The 21603-nt window shown below is 43.4% G+C and overlaps 1 protein-coding gene across 2 annotated transcripts in view; it reads right to left on the bottom strand.

Annotated features, from left to right (window-relative positions):
• Nucleotides 1–1210: 1210 nt before the first annotated feature.
• Nucleotides 1211–21603, bottom strand: part of IFT81 (intraflagellar transport 81) — a 1024548-nt gene continuing 1004155 nt past the window's right edge. Inside the window, exon 19 of one of the 2 annotated variants that reach the window (XM_078667498.1) lies at nucleotides 1211–1671. In XM_078667498.1, coding sequence (XP_078523624.1) covers nucleotides 1489–1671 — 183 coding nt within the window. In that variant the 3' untranslated portion in view covers nucleotides 1211–1488. The remainder of the gene's footprint in view (nucleotides 1672–21603) is intronic. The other variant, XM_078667499.1, reaches the window with a different exon arrangement.

Consider the following 21603-nt stretch of genomic DNA (forward strand, 5'->3'; position numbering starts at 1 on the left):
CTCACTCACCCTCACCCTCACCCTTACTCACCCTCACTCACCCTCACCCTCACTCTCACTCACCCTCAACCCCTCACCCTCACTCACCCTCACCCACCCTCACTCACCCTCACTCACCCTCACTCACCCTCAACCCCTCACCCTCACACAGTGGAATAGGTCTCGGAGCATTTGAGTTAGAGCTTTTAGAAATGTTTATGGGTTTTTTTTTTTAATTCTTTAGCATTGGCTACAGGAAACAAAAATGCTAAAGATTTACAAAAAAACCCATAAACAATTCTAAAAGCACTAACTCTAATGCTGCGAGACCTATTGCATTTCCAATGCTTGTTTCTTTTAATTAACAATCAAAGATGGAAAAAATGAAATAGAATTAGCATGAAAGTGTTTAGTTTTTTTTTGGCTGCATGGTCGTCCACAAAAAAAAAGATTATGTGTATGGGTCAACTGAGGAGTGGGTGGGGAAATCAATGGGGGAGTGAGTGGGTGGCGAGGAAAAGCAGTATATGAAGAAAAGCTGCACTGGGAGGGAGAAGAAGCACACAAGCAAGAAAGCAACCGAGCATGGGGGAAAGCACATGTTGAGAGCTTGCAACACGAGGAAGATAGCATCACGGAGCGTGGGGCAGATATTAGGAGGGGATGGAGAGAAGCACGCAAGGAAGAGCTGGAAAACACATACACTCATGAGGTTCTTATACACAAAGAAAAAAGGAATTCCCTAAAAGTGGTAAATAAAAGGATACAAGTCAGCCAAGCCAAAGTATGGTAAAAATATTATGTTTTAGGGAAGGGACAAACACAAAAAGGAAAACAAAAGCCACAGAATAAGGAGCAAGCAAATGAGAGTGACAATAAAGCCAACCAATCATAAGCAAAGGACGGGCTATAAGCCTGCTATTATTCCTTGGTAAGCCCACAATAGCCTTGCACTGCCTCGTAGGCTTGATCTAAAACAGGCTCACCAGAGACCATAAAACAGGCTACAAACAGCCCACACACTGACTTATCAGACCAGATCTCCTGGCACTGTCTGATTGCCCTACAGCCCAGCCTAACCCTGAATGCACATAACAAATTCATTTGTTGTACTACAAATTCTTTAATGCCAACAAACTCTTTACTGTATCACAGTTACAAGTCAGAAAAGGTACTTTTACATTATCCTGACGGATGCATGCTGAAGTAGCCACAAAGTATTGCAACAACATTTCAGAAGTCACTCATTGTTTATTGGAAAGTATACAGCTCACATATAAAATGAAACAACAAAAAGAGATATCACAAGAGAAACATAGTCTTCCACATGTCCTTTTTTGGGGTATTAAATTTCAGTCGCATGCCTTATGTATATTTTTTAATTTAGAATACAGAATTGACCTATCATGTCTTTTTATTTTTTGCAATCAGCTTTTATGGTATGTGTTACTACTTATTGTATTTTGGTTTCTGCTAAAGCATACTGTGGAATAAAAGAACAAGAATATCTTATAGTACAAGTCTGTCCTCGCCTCCTTCCTGGATTACTTGACCAACGGAATTCTGAATTTGCTGCTTCAAAAAACATTGCTTCTTACACGCCATCAGCTGCTCAAAATCACGCCACATCTTCGCTTGTTTCATATTCGGCCCATGACTTTCTCGCACAGTTTTTTGTTTCTCTCGTAGTTTCTGTTGGAATAATTATAGAGGTTCTTTCAATTTGCAGTTCACATTTCCCACATGAAACAAGAGATATCGGTGTGGCCCCTCTTCCCATCATTATCTACTATGCATTATTTCATTCCTTAGCACCCATGGCAAAGCAAAGTTCAAAGCCACTGTTTTACTGCATGTCTGTCCGGATGGGAAGTGCAAAGTTATCACATCCCGTTCAAACACATCTCTCAGGTCTGCAGATACCCAAGAAGAGTGAGGAAGACAGAGGAGATGGCGAATCAATGTCTGTCTTTTCATTGCTTCCCACAGGTTTCTGAAGATCTAACAGAGATGGAGGAAGCCTTCACTTCCATAATCTGTGGCCTAAACGTTTAAAAAAATGTTTTTTATTTCTTTTCAGACAAGACAAAGTCGCAAACACAGACCAACCGTATAAAACAAATACAGCGGTGATGCATGTTCCCTGCTCCCCCTCTCATACAGTTAACATTATGACCATCAGATTGGTCCGGAGTCCACCTCAAAGTTCAATTGTTCACAGATTGGGTTATATATCCTATATGCTTTGTTGGTTCTAATTCCTGACTTCCTCCCATACCACCCGTCGTAACCCAGGGACGCCCGTCCGCCTCCTGATCTCTAAATCCTTTTCTTGTTCCATAGGCCACCCACTCCATATTTTTTTTTATATCTACGGGAGCATCCTCTGTCTTTATACACCATCTTTTTCCTTAGTCTACACAGCTCCATTCCCTGTTAAGCAGTTTTGGGCATAATTTGCTGCCCCATTGCTGGGCTATCTCCCTCTTTGCCACTACGTACCCCAGGTTAATCAATAGTTTGTAGTAGGATGAAGCTTTACAGTTATTCAATACACCCAGTAATGTCAAGGTGATGGTCGCCTCTACAATCAGTCCCGTGACCTCTTCAAGCCCGTGGGTTACACTTCTCCAGAGGGGTTGTAGTTTGGGACATTTTGATAAGGTATAAAGGAAGGTGCCCTTCTGGCCATATTGTAGGAGACATTGATCATCTTTAACTCTACCCTTTTTATATAATGTTTGAGTGTAGGATATTCTGTGTAGGACTTTCCACTGATTAGGCGGAAAGTCAACTTTATTACCACCACTCATGGGAATTATAGTGTGCCTCACCAATCCTCACCCTACAACTCTCCAATATCTCTTTGCCAGTGGGTCTCTCTGTTCAAGGTTCCCCTTTGTATTCCTCATCAGTGTGGCATATGTGAGGGAGATATCTTTTTTTTAGTCATGTTTTGATCTAGCAGCATCCTTTCCAATTGGGATTCTTCCATGGTATCCTCCCTGCTAGGGATCGTTGTTTTGAGTGTGTGATGCACATATAAATATTTAAACATCTGCATCGCAGCCAAGTTGTATTCGGTCCTGAGGGGTGCAAATGGTACTATGCCATTTGTGTACCAGACATCCTCTGGTGCTGGTAGTCCAATGATGTCCCAGGGTTTAAAGCCTGGTAATTCTAGTAGCACAAGCACGGTAGTGGCAGCATACCATGTAGAAATCAGTAGGAGTGACTTTAACCTGTGTCGCAGGAGCAAGGCCTACATTCTCACTCGTTTTAAGGTTCTGCTGTTGTGTACCTAACGTACCACTGGTTAACATCAGTGAAGTGCTGTGCGGCACATGAGTAGTGTATCAGCGCTGGATGTACATGTGCCTGGGAAGAGTACAATACAGGAATAATGCAATACTATGCAGCGCGTGCAAGTTGAATGCGTATGCTGGGTGTGTATGTACCTATGAGTGGTACAGTACATGAAGGATGTAGTGCTGTGCAGTGTGTGTGGGTTAAATGCATGTGCTTGATGTATCTGTACCTGTAAGTGATGCAATTCATGAAGGGTGTAGTGTGTGCATTTTAAATGCATATGGCAAATCTATGTGTGCGTATGAGCAGGGCCACTGGAGTTATGTGATTGTGCTGCTGTGACATTTAACTCATAAATCTAGATTTGCCCCATAATCCATCATTTGCTGCATAACCTGCAGATTAAAATAAAAAATAGTTTTTAGCTAAAACAGTTCAAAAGTAACTAAAAATGCAGCGACACGTGTTGTCCCCGAGTGGAAGGCCCTTTGCAGAGGTTGACTAGTCACCTTTCTGTTGCCTCTTGCTAAATATGGTTGCCAAACTGGGACTAACGAGGCACAACCAACCCCAGACAGTTTTAACAAGTTGAAAAATGTCAAAATAATAAAGTAATACCAACCCAAAATGTGCCACATTACGCTGCATAATTTGCATTTTCCTGCTACATCATTTACTCATCCCTGCCGCATAATGTGGCACTCGCCTGCCGCATATATCAAGTAGCCCTACATATGAGTGGTACAGTACACGAAAGATCAGTGCTGTGAAGTGTGGGCATATTAAATGCATGTGCTGGATCTATGTGGGCCTATGAGTGGTACAGCAAAGAAAGGATACAGTGCTGTGCAGTGTGTGTGAATGCTGTATACATGCACTGGGTGCATATGTGTCTTTCAATGGTATATTACATGGCAGACAATGGGTTCCATTTTCGGAGACCCAGGCCTGCAGGGTGAACTATGAAGAGGCAGAGGAAACTCCCAGATAGATTAGTGTATTGCTGAATTGCTGTAAGCTTGCTGGGACACACACTGGAGAGGTGAGAGCCAGACTTGCCCTGTACACTTCAAAGGGTGTGCTGTGATCTGGTGAGAGCTCACAAGGAATGGGCCTGGTCACATCTCAGGAAGGAAATGGGGCTAATAAGAGAATCATAAAGAGGAGGGTTACTACGGCCCTGGCATAATCTTTTGATACACGTATCACTGTGTGACATCAAGAGATGGCAGTGACATGGGCACGTCAAAGGAAGCAGACCCCCAACATTTAAAGACTTGACTCTAAATCACAATTGGAATTTGGAAATGGACTATAAGAAAGGGAGCTTGAGACCTCAAAAACTGTCATCTGCCAAGCAACAAGACGAACATGTTACTTACCTCCTGTAACGCCTTATCTGGTAGAGACTCTATCTGGCTGCAGATTCCTTACCGCCCAACGTCTGGGAAATTCAAAGGTAAGGAATCTGCAGCTAGAAGTCTCTATCAGATGGGCTGTATGAGTAGAAGCAGCTCAGGAAAACATGGGGGTCCAGACCTGTTGATCTCCCTGCTGGGTGAGGGAACATCACCTAGAGAATCCAAGACCACCTGCAGGAGAGCATCGAACACCAGTGCCTGACTGCTTGCCAAGACCAGTGTGCCCTGTGAGGAAGAGGAGAGTGTTGGAGGAAGCAAAGTCCAGAGGGGAGCCCTGTTGAGTGAACTCCCTTTGTAAGGTGCGAGGAAATAGCTGCTGCACTGATTGGGTCATTGCCCATGTGCAGGAAAAAGTTGTCGATCCCCATATGTCAGAGGAGGGTCACCATGAACTAAGCTGTGTGCATCACTGCCCTGATCTGGCCTTAGCCCGTTCAAAGTGAGGAGCCACTACCCCATATGCCATAAGGGGCTGCAGCGTGAAGATTGCTGTGTTGTGAGTGCCGCAGCCCTTGAGCTGTGGTGAGCTGCGATGCCGAATGCAGAAGGGGCTGCTGCGTGTAGATTAACTTGCTGGAAGGGCCATAGCACTTGAGCCATGGGGAGGCGCAACCTGTACGGCAGAAGGAGTCCCTTTAGAAGTCTATGTTGTGCAGAGGGGGCCAGAGCCCATGTACAGGGACGGTACAGTGACCCCGAAGACCAGAGGGGGTTACCGGGAGCAACAAGACATGCAACCTGATCTACAATCCCCCGCCATCACCCCCCCCAACAAGGTGGGCAGGATTGGACACTTACTCTGCAAGGAGCAGCCGCAAAGAACCTCTGGTCGTTTTGGTGACACGACCTGCTGAATGCAGCCCACCTAGGCTGCATGCGGCACAACTCACCTGATTCAGCTGCCGCTGCTCCATGCGCCGAGGACAGGGCACACTCAGGCACGGTGACGCTCCAACCCTGCAGGTGTGGGTAAGACTGATTTCGGAAAACAGCACACCCTTCCACTACAGATATCAGGAGTCCCAATAGGGATCCACAATGTTACATATGGGGTGAGATATCAACAACACTTCTGAGCCATAGACTTTACTGATATTTTGGAGTCATAATCCTTTTATTACTATTTTTATATAGGTTTTTTCTCCCAAGTTAATGGTTTTTGTAAAACACATTTCATATATATACATTTTTCAAAGAATGATAAAACAGAAAACAAACAGGTGAATACATAGGACAATTAGATAAAATACATATACATGTTTCTCACACTCCCGTACACACAGGGACAACTCACATACAATCCGGAATTTGCTGATTCGTTCACTTTCTCATTCATTCAACCAGTGACATACAGGGGGACACACACAACTGCCATAGAGTGGAAAAATATATTTAGACAGGGGTGCCAAATATGGATGCTGAACAAGTGAGGGTATATGGTCAATATGGACTAAGTTGTTACAGTCCAAAAAGTTCACGCCGACGCGCGTTTTGGTGTTCGGTGCCAGAGTAGGCCACACCTTCTTCAGGGCGGGGGGTGTGTACAGACAGGGAGAGGGAACAAGCAAGCGAGTTAGTATAAATTATGTGGCGATTATATTTCTATAGGTACATAACGGGTCGTCACCCCCGAAGTTTGCTCGATGAATAGATAGATATGGGGTTCCGGTCCAGTTCAGAGAAATAGGTAGTTTTTCTATATTACCACCTAGACTTGCAGGGCAAAATCCATCCTGCTTCACAATTTCAAGGAGTTAATTTGAATGGCTCAAAAATCCGTGGGGTTATAAGATGTATCTGCTCCGAAGTGACAGCTGTTTATTTTCCGTTTTAGTTCGATGAGGATTAAAAACAAGCTGGCTATCGGTCCATAGTTGATTCGGGGCAGAGAGGGAGAGGACGCTATAGTCAAATCGAGGGTCCGGCCGTTAGGGATTTCAAGCCGAGGGGGTAAGTCGTAAAAATGTTCGTAAGTAGATGAAAAATGGCCGCCGAGCCCGGTCTTCGTCCCGATATCAAGCAGGATGCTTAGCATGTACAGGGACGGTACAGTGACCCCGAAGACCAGAGGGGGTTACCGGGAGCAACCTGCTTGATATCGGGACGAAGACCGGGCTCGGCGGCCGTTTTTCATCTACTTACAAACATTTTTACGACTTACCCCCTCGGCTTGAAATCCCTAACGGCCGGACCCTCGATTTGACTATAGCGTCCTCTCCCTCTCTGCCCCGAATCAACTATGGACCGATAGCCAGCTTGGTTTTAATCCTCATCGAACTAAAACGGAAAATAAACAGCTGTCACTTCGGAGCAGATACATCTTATAACCCCACGGATTTTTGAGCCATTCAAATTAACTCCTTGAAATTGTGAAGCAGGATGGATTTTGCCCTGCAAGTCTAGGTGGTAATATAGAAAAACTACCTATTTCTCTGAACTGGACCGGAACCCCATATCTATCTATTTATCGAGCAAACTTCGGGGGTGACGACCCGTTATGTACCTATAGAAATATAAACGCCACATAATTTATACTAACTCGCTTGCTTGTTCCCTCTCCATGTCTGTACACACCCCCCGCCCTGAAGAAGGTGTGGCCTACTCTGGCACCGAACACCGAAACGCGCGTCGGCGTGAACTTTTTGGACTGTAACAACTTAGTCCATATTGACCATATCCCCTCACTTGTTCAGCATCCATAATTGGCACCCCTGTCTAAATATATTATTCCACTCTATGGCAGTTGTGTGTGTCCCCCTGTATGTCACTGGTTGAATGAATGAGAAAGTGAATGAATCAGCAAATTCCGGATTGTATGTGAGTTGTTCCTGTGTGTACGGGAGTGTGAGAAACATGTATATGTATTTTATCTAATTGTCCTATGTATTCACCTGTTTGTTTTCTGTTTTATCATTCTTTGAAAAATGTATATATATGAAATGTGTTTCACAAAAACCATTAACTTGGGAGAAAAAACCTATATAAAAAATAGTAATAAAAGGATTATGACTCCAAAATATCAGTAAAGTCTATGGCTCAGATGTGTTGTTGATCTCACCCCATATGTAACATTGTAGATCCCCATTGGGACTCCTGATATATGTAGTGGCAGGGTGTGCTGTTTTCTATTTTTATGTGATTTTTCCCCTATTCTCCTGCCAACTATCAAAAATCCCTTTGGGGAACCCCCTTCTATTTTATATAAGACTGATTTCGGGCCACTCGGGCCTGGGAGAACTTGCTTGCTAGTTAGCACTTTGAAGCTGGAACACTGTTGACTTTAAGATAGAGTTGGAGTGGACTTTTGAGACTCGAACTACTACTGGGGCTTGTCATGGATGCTGCCTGTAGTGAATGGGGAATAACCATTTTCACTAGGCACAAGGAGGGAGTGGGGCACAGGGGCCAGCTTAAATAAACACTGGAGCCCTGGATTCAGGGGGACTGTGCAGTTGTTTGGAAATGTCGTATTTTTCCAGTGTGTTAGCGGTAGAAATAAAATACTGCTCTTTTTTCATATAAGTGAGTATTTGGCTGGACAATGATTTATTGCTGCTGCTACTTGTTTCATATTAAGGTTGTGTTCTCCCCTTCTCATGATCCAAGAATCCAGCGTATGTGCACTCCCTTTGTAAATAAAAGTCTGTCTTGAAAATCTACATATTTGTGCTTTGCCTTGGGGTCTCACTTATGTTACGTTTGCAGAGGAACACTTTACCCGGCCAAAACTGTGGTTCATTGACTATTAATTTTCCTTTTGTTAATAAACCCTTTCAAACTGTGATTGGCATGTGCACAGAGTTTCTTTAAAATGGTTAGGGAATAGAGCCAGTCTGATTGTTAATGTCGGATACAAACTGCTGGCAGTGGAATATGATGTTATCCCAACCTTCATCTAACTCATGTGCAACACATAGATGGAGGATGCTTCTGGAACATATATGCCACTAGTCCATAAGAGGTTTCGATCTGAAGTTGGCAGTCTTTTGTCTCAGCATCTCTATTCTATCTTTGAAGGAGGATAGGCTGTTACTTTAGAAATACCCAAGGTTGCACCTAGAAAGAGAATTATTTGGCAATGACCTATCTGATAATTCTTGACGATTTTGTAAAGACCTACATTGCAGGTGTAAATGAAAAGCCACTACAGTCAGTGCCTTTGTTAAGTTTTTGGAAGTGACCTGAGGATTATTGGGAGACATCTTCACTGATGGAGATGACCTATTATGGCAACCCTAGATATTGCTGTTGCTATCTGATGATAAATGATGGGCATGTACAAGTGGGCACCTTCAAAACCTACAGATATAATAGATACAAACCATATGTGCTATCCCATCTTCAGAATATAGAACAGAGTCAGCATAAGAAACGGGTCCAATAGGAGAGGTTCATACTGTGAAAATTAGCATGACGCACCAGTTCTTCTTGGGAACAATAAGGTATCTGGAGAAAGATCCCTAGAACCAATGTAATAGCTCTCAAAGGTAAAATCTACCGAATCGCCTGCACCAGATCTGCAAGATGATTTCGAAATTTTGTTGGGTGGGAGGCAAAGAGAAACACAGGAAGAAGGTTTAAGGCATTAGTTTCATAGATAATACCTTATCCCACTAATGGAATATCACTGTTGCTATAAAGTTCAACGTCTACACCTTTGTGGTAAAAAGCTCCTTGATTCGTGAAAGTTGAAGGAGCTGTGAACCTTGAAAGGAATCATGCTTGCATATGGTTTAGTATATAAAGGTAACAGACTAAGTGGTAAACTTGTATTTATGACGAAATATATGTTTCCTTGAAGATGTATTGCAAGAAGGTAAAAGCTTCCCTTTGTTAGACTTTCTTGCCTTCATAAGAAGGCGAGTTACATTTCTGCTAGTTTGAAGAAGAGGCGGTAAAGGACATCCCATTCACCATCCCTGTCTTCAATTCCTCTACAACTTCATCACTGGTAATGGAGAAATATGTTTCACTATTAACTTTAAGTCCTGGATCTTAATGTGTATATCAGAATATATACACAATGTTCTCAGTCACTACACTGGAGCAAAACCACAGAATGCTTATCTGGTAAGGAAAAGTTACTTAGCTGTATCAATAGTTCCCCATCATGAATGTCTTCATAATAACAATACAATATGTATATGTTTGTCTATGTGCAGGATACATGAACATTTTTTTAGTAGAGAAATAATTATTTCTGTTCATAGGAAATAAAAGTGCATATCTGAGGATGAATAATCTGACTGTTGTCCATAAACAGCAAGTTTGGCTGAGGTGTAAAGAGAAGGTGCGGAGATATAGAGCACAGTAGAAGTTCCGGGTACCAAAAGTGCCTTGGCCATGCCGCAGCTATGAGATTGAGATGACATGGTTCCCTCTTCATTTTGCCTAGCACCCTTGGGATGAGAGGGAATAGCTGGAAAGCATAGATGAACATCCCAGTCCACTTCATGTGCAGAGCGTTCCCCCAAGAGATGACCTGAGGTAACCTGCTGGCGAACTTTTCGCACTTCTTGTTTATGGTTGCGAAGAGATCCAGTTTCGGAGTACACTACAGTTTGAAAATTCGATGTAGTTGCTTCCAGTCCAATTCCCACTCGTGTCATTGGGAGTTGGTTCTGCTTAACGAATCCGCCCACTTATTGCCTGGAACATTTTCTATGTGCAACGTTATTTTGTGCTGAATTAGCCATTTCCAGATTTCCTGAGATTGGACTGATAACGTGCAAGACCTGGCGCCCCCTTGTTTGGCCAGATAGAACATCGTTGTGGAGTTGTCCGTTTTCACCAGAACAGAAGCGTCTTGGATTTGTGGAAGGAAAGCCTATTGTCCCAAAAAAACTGCTCTCAGTTCCAAGAGATTGATGTGCATTTGTGCTTCTTGAACAGATCATCTTCCATGGATTAGCAATTCTTGGAGGTGCGCTCTCCCACCGTCGATCGAGGCATCCGTAGTCATCACGTAACTGGGTTGTGTCGTCTAAAATGAAAGGCCTGGAGAGGTATTGCGCTCTTCCTTTCACCATGACAGGGCCTGTTTCATTGTCTGAAAGATGAGAATGAGGTCTTCAAAGGAGCCCCGCACCTGAATCCACTGCACGTCCAGCTGCTCTTGGAGAGGTCTCATGTGTAAACGATAATTTGGTATCAACAGGATGCATGATGACAGCATCCCCAGCACAGACTTGTACACTCTCACAGAAGTTGACTCTCTTGTACGCAGAATGGCTGCCAAGTACATTATCTTGTTCTTTCGTTCTGGAGTGGGAAAAGCCTTCATTCATCTGTTGTCCAAATCCGCTCCGATAAATATGCGTTTTTGGCTTGGGATCAGACACGACTTCTCTACATTGAGTTGCAAACCTAGAGACTTGAACAACCGTTGACAAGCCCATGTGGATCTTCTTGCAGAGTGAAACGTGGACCCTTTTACCAGCCAATCGTCCAGATAGGGATAAACCTGGTGGCCCTGCCTTCTCAGAAAAGCTGCCACCGGAGCCATACATTTCGTGAAAACTCTGGAAGCTTAGCGAAGGTCGTACGGTAGAACTCTGAACTGATGGTGACACCCTGCTACCTCGAACCTAAGGAATTGATGGTACTTTACATGAATGGAAATGTGGAAGTATGCATCCAAAAGATCGAGGGATGCTAAAAATTCCAATTTGTTCACCAATAAGAGAACCTCTAGGGACAATATTCTGAATGATTGCTTCTTGATGTATTTGTTCAGATGTATGTGATCCATGACCTGCCTCCATTGCCCGCATTTTTTCCTTATAAGGAAGAAGTTGAAATAGTAGCCTTTTTTCTCTCACTGACTGGGAGGAACTCTTTCTATTGCTCCCTTTAAGAGCAAGGTCAAGACCTCTTGCTTTAGCAAAAGAAGATGTTGATGCGTTGTCCTTGAAGGCAGATTTGGAGGAGGCTTCTGAATGAATTCTATTGTGTGGCCCAGATATATGATGTCCAATACACTGGCGACGGGGAAAAAATCCCCAGGATTGGTTGCACAGCTTAGCCTTCTGCAAAACCAACAGCAAAATATACTCCTCTACGCTGCCCCGATCATCCCGTCTCAAAGACATATGGGGCTATTCAGGGCTTACACGGACACCGTCCCCCGAACACCCGCTTCATAACTGGAGCAGGGCATTATCCCAGTTGGGGTAGGATAGTCACCCTGGGCATCACAATCACCTGTTCACAATGGCATCCATGCTCATCTCCGTGGTGGGTTTACTTAATTGGGTGCATATGTCTAGGTTTGTTTCTCTTGCTGGGAGAGCTGTGTGATGGGCAGATAAAGGTAGCATCTAAAGAGCGCATCCGGGACACTGTGCTTATACATACAATCATTAACCACTGATTTTTCCTCCCCTTTTTCTTTTTTTTCCCTTGTATCTTTACATTATAGCACTGTTATGTTTGACTTTCTTGTTTTACCCATTTAAATGCATCAATGACAGTGAGACCTCATGTTTGTATTGCAATTACATGCTAAAAATGGTAAATAAAGTAAAAAAAAAAAAAAAGATGTCCAGTACCCATTTGTCCTTCGTGATGGCTTCCCATTGGCACAGAAAAGGAGAAAGATGGTGAATTTCCTGAGGTTGATGTTGAGAAAGGTTGATGTTGAGAAAGGTGGCTGGCAGATGGACAACGTCACTGTCGTCTACAGGAATCCTGTGATTTACCTCGTGCTGAACGCTTGCGTCTAGCTGCTTGTATGATGCATTGGTAGCACGAAAATGTTGTTGCTGTTGACCCCCATACTGCGGTCTATAATTTTGTTGGGAATAGGGCTGATATCTGTATGATTGAAAGGACTGAAAACGCCTCTGCTGCAGCATACCTAACAAACGTGCTGTCTCTGTATCTTACTTGATACTCTGTAATTTGTTGTCATGTTTCCCAAACAGGTTTTCCCCATCGAAGGGCATATCTAAGATCTTCAATTGAACTTCAGAGCAACGTCATTCCGCCCTGAAGTTCAATCGGAGAACAGCAGAGTACACTGGAGTACACTGTGGTTCTCCAGTATTGATATCTTTCACATAAGGACCTCCCTACTCCCAGTCTAGGCTTGCCACTTTTTACCTCATGCGACTATTAACCCTAACACACTGGTGCGCGAAATCGGAGGTGTGGTGGCTCTGCTGGGGAGCTTGTCTGTGATTTGCCAAAGTTTAGATCTACATAAAGATGCTGACGAATGTTAAAGTTTTCCTTTCTTTTGATGGTTTCTACTGTGCTTTAATAGTACTGCTTTTATAACTACCGCGAGACTCCCACCATGACGAAGTGGAAGATTCAAGCATGTGAATCTATGAAAGATTTAATACTGGAGAACTTTACAACCATTTCATTGGATCAGCAAAAGAGGAGGGAGGGTTGTATGTGGTATGTATTGCGCAAACCTAGCCATAGAGGCAGAGGAGCACTGTAAAAGGTGAAGGGAAAGAGAACAGTGAACGAGTGATAACAGAGGTAGCTGGGAAGTGGATGTTACTGCATTGTGATGTAGTGTTATTGAAAGAGGAGCGTCTTCAACTCTTGGAGCAGCGTTAGGGCGGTCCTTATGGATACAAGGATGTTTGATCCAGATCTTTGGGTGCATAGATGGAAAAGGACTGCTGACTTATTTTTCTCGTTTACATTTATTAGTTTTACTCAGATGGTGTCCTGACTGGGAGTGTGCAGAGAGCCACAAAAGACGGAGAAATTGTCTGCAGGACAATTGGGGTGCTGGTCATTATGGCTTTGCAAAGATGCAGTGGTTTTAAAGATGGTGCTGGTCGGTAGGGGGAGCCAACAGAGTTTCTTCCTTTTGGGGATAATGTGATCGAATTTCAACAGAATATCAACAGGCCGTGGATGAAATGTGCTGCGGAATGTAGGATGCCCTCAAGTGATGCCAGTGTAGAATCTGGGAGGCTATGAAGCAGGACATTCCTGTCATTCAGATGCAAGACTAGGAGCGCATCTACAGCCGTCCTAAAATTGCTTCTGGATTAAACAGTTTCACTTTCTTTGGAAGAGACAGCTGATACCATGTTGTCTGTGTTGTTTTTTTTGCTAAAGTCTTCATGGAGGGACAGGTTGGTGTCCAATGTGAATCAAGGTGACTTTGGTATTCGGTGAAAGTTGGGGTTTGAAGCAGGACACACGGAAGGTACAGAAGGTCTCAGAAACACAGAGGGAGAGAAAAGAAAATAGCAAATCTCTCTATTGGGACCTAATAGTGTCCTCTTTACATGCCCAGAATACACAGTTAATCTGGAAACAACCAAGAAAACAAAAACAAGAGAAGATGCACAAGGAGAGGAAAAAGATACCCATCAGCCCACTCATAAGTGGAATCTCGTCATCTGGGTATATGTTGGTAAATGGTGTCCTCTAGGGTCTGCCTTGGAAACAATCCATAGGACTGCCTAGTGATGGACCCAGAACATTTCACCAACAGATGACAGTATATGTGCGGGAGGGGTTGAGGTTGCAGTGCTCAAAGAAAAAGAAGAAGAAAAGGAAAATAATCCAAGTGATTCTAAAAATACCTACGATGATGTCATGAAATACTTTATTAGGGCTGACCATCAAAGTGGTATGGTTAAAAACAGTATGCTGATAGCATGTAAGGAATTGCTACCCACCAATGTTGTTATTCGGTCAACATTGGTGGGTAGCAATCCTTACATGCTATCAGCATACTGTTTTTAACCATACCACTTTGATGGTCAGCCCTAATAAAGTATTTCATGACATCATCGTAGGTATTTTTAGAATCACTTGGATTATTTTCCTTTTCTTCTTCTTTTTCTTTGAGCACTGCAACCTCAACCCCTCCCGCACATATACTGTCATCTGTTGGTGAAATGTTCTGGGTCCATCACTAGGCAGTCCTATGGATTGTTTCCAAGGCAGACCCTAGAGGACACCATTTACCAACATATACCCAGATGACGAGATTCCACTTATGAGTGGGCTGATGGGTATCTTTTTCCTCTCCTTGTGCATCTTCTCTTGTTTTTGTTTTCTTGGTTGTTTCCAGATTAACTGTGTATTCTGGGCATGTAAAGAGGACACTATTAGGTCCCAATAGAGAGATTTGCTATTTTCTTTTCTCTCCCTCTGTGTTTCTGAGACCTTCTGTACCTTCCGTGTGTTTTAGTGTCTAGTTGGGGGACTAGGTACCAGTAGGTCTATAATAATTTTTTTCCCCTCGGACCCCCCCTTAACCGTTTATCTCTCTGTTTGAAGCAGGACGCCTGTCTTGTTTATGAAAACAATGAACATACCCATGATGGACAACTTCATCATACATTTTCATTAGTATTTATAAACACTGACTAAACTAGCAAGCTGACCCCTTCCCAAAGGAGGTTGGAGAGTCAAAGGGGAGAAAATAGACAATATTTGCAAAGTATGCTTAGGTGCATGGGAGCCAGTTGTAAAGACAATAACATTTTCTTGTTAAATTTCATCTACAAAAAAGAAAATTAAGTCTTTTTTACATTAGCAGAATGCAATGCTGTTGCAAACTTTTGAATCTTTAACAACAATTAGAGAAAAACAAATCAGCAAATCATTGGTTCGTTGCTTCCAAGACAGTACAACCTGAAAAATGCAACGAAAAAGAGGGATGGTTTCCAGCCATATGCAAATTAGCCTAGGTCCTGCTCCAATAGAAACAGCCAGCCCCATCTGTCAAGACAAGTCCTCTCTGAGCCAGAAGACAAGCATGTCAAGAGTGGTTTTGGCATAATTGGACCTCTTCAGTCAGTTGCAGGCTACAGCTTGGTTACAGTGGCACAGTGAGCATTGTACCCACACCTGGACATTCCTAACGCACTTAGGAGATCACAATGAAAAATAAAAAAAAGTGATTGATGGAATGCTTGACTTAATCTTAGCTATTGGTAATCACTAGGGCCTGCATTGCAGTCCATCGTTTCCCGCCACAATATACTCAGATTAGACCCGGTGATCTGCAGATCAGCCTTGGTCTTGCTCCAAAGGGAACAGTTGGTATGATGGTTCACTAACATCACATTTTTGGGCATGTTTATGTCTGTGCAATACAGAAAGCAGTCGGAATAACCTTCCCACTGTAAATGAGAGGAAACATTCACTGTAACACAGAAGTATATAGAGGAAAATCAGGCAGACAACCAGTGAGAAACCATCTCAAGATGTGGGCTACTCAAAGATAAATGGCAAATGATGCATTTACAATCCCGATTTAACCCCCGCTAATGCTGTGTTAGGTTTTCAAGACCTCACAGTTTAAACGTCAGAAACTCTAATGATCCATATGAAGAACAATTGGAATGGTACTCTGTGGCATGATCCATGTATAAACAAATATATATGTCTCTTGTCTCAATAAATACAACTTTTTTTCTACCAACCTTGGAATTATAAATCAAGAAACTCAGAAAAGGATCTAATTAATTTGTTATGATTTCAAGCAGACAACCTTAATAAGATTTCAAGCAGACAACCTTAATAAGAAAGGGGTTGAACGCCATATTAAGAGAAACAGAAGACTAAAAGCAATCTCATTCTGGCTTGGAAGATATTGCAATACGAATGCCCCAAACAAGAACCCAAAAGTTCAATGATGGCTGGCTGGCATGAAGGGTGAAAATCATCTTTGTGACATCAGACTGCTGTTCTCTCTCTTCTTCTCCATCTCCTTTTTTAGTGCTTAGTTCCTCGTTTTCAGTGTTCAGTAAAAGGAAAAGGAGAATCTAAGGAAGAGCCTGGTAGTGGATCCTTTATTGGAAAACAGGACACCATTCCCTGTTTCTCGAATTGTTGTGATTTTCATGTACTGGAGAGGCTGGACCCAACCGCGCCAATACAATGAAGTTGTCATGGGGACTACTGAATTGGGAATTTAACTTGAAAAGACTGATCAGCCATAGAGTGCTTGACCCCGTTTGCTGATCCACGGTATGAGGAACAATCCTCTTCCATAAGGTAACAACAACCTCATATGGCTTGAATAGGTCATCTGATGCTATGGTATCATAAGACGTACAACTGGGTGCTCTCCCACCAAGAGTAACTCTTAGGTGCACCTGTCAAGTGGGCTTGCCTCTTAATTAGGTGGTTGAGGGCCAAGGAATTGTGGAAGTGACTCACACTGTTAGCGAGTGACAATGCTGTAACTGGTTTGTGCTATGTCTCCTAGCCCTCTTATCCAAATGTAGTGGGCGCCATCGTTTCACAATGTTGATGTGTTGGTGCCCAACCTGCCGTCGCCATTCACAGGAGTCTCATCCTCAGGGGGTTCTGTTGGTTTCCTGCACAGAATGGACAGTAATGCATCAATGAAAATCTCCCAAACTGGGAATGCAGACCTTTTGTGGATCAACCACGGAAAAAACAACGCTGCATGATATGTAATGCCTGAAGTCGATCTTTTGCCATATATATGGAAGGGGGAGACTTTTTATGATTATGACCATCCTCATCATTATTATTTTTAGCAAATAACAATGACAGCCGAACCAATAATAAAAGGGCTCTTCAGGAAGGGTAACAGTAAAAAACAAGGTTAACACACCAAAACTGCTCAGCATCAGAAAAAGGCCCTCTCTATGACAACAAATTGGAAAAATCTGAAATGCACTGGAGTGGTTGGTAACAAGAGGTGTATGGGAGCACTCTCTCGGGCCTCAAACCACATGTTAATGTGATTGACTCTTTTTGGGACTCTGTTACTGATCACTACTGTTATGCAGGGTCGAACTAGGAGAAACGCACCATAATAAAAGTGTCTCCCCATTAGCCAGTGAGATATCTGAAAAAGAGGCCTATATTTGTAAATCGGGGAAGTTTTGAACTTGTAAAAACATGCTGTATGATCTTGTTGCCTTATAGGCCAGTCCAGCCCTGTGGCATGCATGGAAGGTGAGAAGGACAACTATCCGCCTTGAAATTCCGTCTACGTGTAATTGTCTACAATCTGAAACATTTGAGACAAACATTAATAAGAAAGGGTTTGAACAGTAGTTATTAATCCAAACCGGAGTTGAAAAGAGATTGCACTCACGGAGGATGTCTAAATGACACCGACCACAAGATTATGCATCTTTAAAAGAGAACTTCCTTTATCCTCTACCTGTAGTCTGGGCCCAGTCTGAGCATTCAGAACTTGAAAGAACAGCAATCGAACAGCAAAAGATACTAGAGCTGGGGTGTTTAAGCCGAGCTGAGGCCGAAAGAAGGGCATGGGATAGCTACACAAAGACCTTAGCTCCCATGGGCTCTAGTTTTCAAATTATGTGACGAGCGCTGTGGGCTATAATTAAGTCTAGTTACTATTAATAGAATGAGCACAAAGTATACGTAGCTCAAGATACAGTCCCATGAGCACGTTTTAATCATTTATTGTTGTACACATTTGGTCAAGAAACAACTAATACATTTTTTCCTTACAAAATAAGCTACATTCCATGAAAGGGGCAAGTTAAAGTAAATGTTTTCGCTGTAATTAGATGAAGTGGAAAGTAGAATGTAATAGATTTAACAGATTAGAGGTCAATTCTGAACTTTAATTTTCCCGGTAGACTGCAAGCACTTCGAAAAGGAAGATAGCATCGTTTTGAGATATGAATCTGAACACAATGACTAAAATGAGGAATACTGGCAGCAACCTAAAACTTTTTTTAACCTAATTCTTATCAGTGCTTTCGAAAATATAAATGGAAACAATGTATTAACAGCAAGCTATCTTTCCCACTCTTGCAAGATTAAGTGCGATTAAAGATCTAGAAAAGTAACCACAGCCACACACAATGCTGCCAAAAAATACAGCTGAGCAGGTGCTCTTCCACAAGTAGGTGGGGCTCCTGCTTCACCAATCAGCGGTCTGCCCACCCCATTTGGAGATGGAGACACTGCAGGGACTCCATCTGGAGTTGGAGACACTGCTGGGAGTCCATCAGCATAGCTTTAGCTTGCTCCACTGTAAACAAAACCTTGACCCAGTTGCATGTCTACCATTGGTCTGCTGGATTAAGGATGACAGGCAGCTGGGTCAAGAATTTCTGACTGCAGAGTAGGCTGTGGATGAGTGAATGTGAATGACATGGTGTAAGTGAAAAACGTGGATTTGATTTGGTCCACAAGGGGGCGAGAATGAGTTTTGTAAGCCTAGAATTGTTGAGAAGGTAAAGGAAGATGAGGGCGTGGACGATGAACACATCTAAAAGAAAAGCAAGTGTCTGTGGTTTTAGGGAAATTTATGAGAGAGTTTGTAAAAAGATAAGGAATGGTGGTAGAAATGGGACTGAACAATGAAAAGATAAGCACTTTATGAGCGATCACTAATTGCCACTGAAAAGATGGCTGTGCAACTGTAGTAAGTCGGCAGTTACTTTAATGGCAAAGTTATTCGATCAGACACCAACTGCCATCAATGGACCTCTCAATTCCAGGGATTCCATTATCATTACCACTTTCAGTGTTCAATATCTCAGTCCAGCTCCACCCAGCACAAGCCTTGGCTCAAACTGCCTCCAAACCAATTTACAGGTACAGGGATACAGAAGGGAGGGAAGCTAACTCTCCAACGTGAGAGATTTGCCTTACAGTCACGAGACCTATTGTTTTTCCTGTAAGAGATACTTGTAAATGTTTGTGCCTGTACATATCCTCACAAGGACATACACGAAAGACAGAAAATTGAAGGAGGCTAAGCAACCCTATTACCAGTAGACAGCCAGTAGAGTTTGTTCAAAAGAGGGCGCGAGGGGGATCTGGCTGGGACATTAAGGACCAGTCTGGCTGCCGTATTCTGGGCTACCTGTAATCTGCCAAGTTGTTCCTCGTTGGCAGAAAGAAGAAGCCCGTTGCAGTAATCTAGCCTGCTGATCACAAGCGTTTGAACCAGTGTTTTCCTGTAACTATCTGCTAGATACGGAAATACACGCCTCAGGAGCCCAATGACCCTAAAACAAGATCCCGTTACCTGAGTTACGTGATCTTTTAAGAGCAGTGACTGATCAAGGCGTACACCAAGATTTTTTACTACCTGTGTGGGGCAGGGAGCAGGCCCTAATTCCAGGGGCCACCAATCAGGTGACCAGAGGAGAGAGGCTTCTCCGAAAAGCATGACCTCCGTCTTGCCCACATTGCATTGTAGGCAATTGGAGGTCATCCAATCGGCTACAGCTCTCATACCCGCAGCAAAAGTGTGTTTAACTGCTGGCGTCAGGGTCTGGAAAGGAAATAAAAGCTGGGTGTCGTCAGCATACGATATGGGCGTGAACCCATATTCTCTCACGATGTCGGCCAAGGGGGCCACATACACGTTAAAAAGTGTGGGGCTTAGGCATGAGCCCTGAGGAACCCCCTTGGTGAGCTCCCTAGAGATTGAAAAATGGGAGCCCAATCGGACAGTTTGTGAGCGGCCTGAGAGAAAACTCTCCAGCCATGACAGGGCAGATCCGCCTATCCCTACCCTCTTCAGACGACCGATAAGAATTTCGTGTGACACCGTGTCGAAGGCAGCGGACAAATCCAGCAGCACCAGAATCATAGAACCTCCTCTATCCTGTGCCATCCTGATGGTATCAGTCACAAAGAGGAGGGCTGATTCGGTGCTGTGATTAGGTCTGAACGCAGATTGCGAGTAGTCCAGACCGCCCGCTGCCTCGATGAAATTAGACACATGTGTATTCACGTGCTTCTCTGCCATCTTACTAAGGTAGGGTAGGAGAGAGATCGGGCGGAGATTGGAACGGTCCGACCATGGCAGCACCGTGTTCTTCCAAATAGGGTTCACTATCGCCTTTTTCCAATCACTGGGCACTTGCCCTTCTTTAAGGGAGAGGTTAATCACCATTTGAATGCCGGTGGAGAGCAGATTACCTAATGGAGCAACCATTTTAGCAGGGATAATATCTGTTGGAGACCCTGTCTTGATTTGACTATACAGGGAGACAACATCAGATAAGCTGACTTCAGGAAATGCAGAAAGCAAGGTGCTTTCACATTTAGATGTCCGGAGGACGGGGTAATCAACGTCACTCCTGGAGTTTGCGGCCTTTGTGATTTTCTCATATATTGACTCTATTTTATTTTCAAAAAATGCTGAGATGTCATCGCAAAGAGTTTGAGAGAAATCATCAGGACTTTCACAGGCCACAGGTTTTACAAAAGATTGAAGAATTTTGTAAAGTTCTCTGGTGGAGTTGCCAGCTTCAGCCAATTGTAAGGCGAGACTGTTCTTCCTGGCCGATTTTATATTTGTATGATAAATGGCCAGAGCCTCTGAGTACAACTTCCTGCTAAGGGGTGTGTGTAACTTCCTCCAGACTTTTTCGAGCTTTCTACACCCCTGCTTCTCCACTCTCAGCTCTTCCGAGTACCATACTTACTGTTTATGGAGTTTCAAAGGCGCCAGTGAATCCACCGCCTCTAGGAGGGCCCTGTTGAACTTAGTAAGACCACTCTCGACATCGTCATTCTCAAGAATGATAGGTTTATTCCATACCCTCTGTAGCCCATCTAGAGTTACCTTATGCCACTGTCGTCACCAGACTGCTGGGAGAGACTCATGGCGTGGCAAGTGAGGGCCTAAGAGTGTAAATTCGACCATATAATGGTCAGACCAGCTTACCGGGATTGGTGAATCACATTTTATCTTAGGGCAGTTGCAGAAAATTAAGTCCAGGGTGTGTCCACCTGTGTGTGTTGGACCACTGTTCCGAATTACTAGTCCTAATGTGGAAAGATCGGAGAGCAGAGATACTGTGTCTGAATGATTGGGGAGATCTATGTGAATATTAAAATCTCCGAGTAAAATAAAGTCTTCCTTGGCTTTAAAATATGGGGCTAGTAATTCCATTAGAGTGAGCGAGAAGCTCGCACTCGG

The sequence above is a fragment of the Lissotriton helveticus genome, chromosome 11 (assembly GCF_964261635.1).
Source record: "Lissotriton helveticus chromosome 11, aLisHel1.1, whole genome shotgun sequence".
NCBI classification, from domain to species: Eukaryota; Metazoa; Chordata; class Amphibia; order Caudata; family Salamandridae; genus Lissotriton; species Lissotriton helveticus.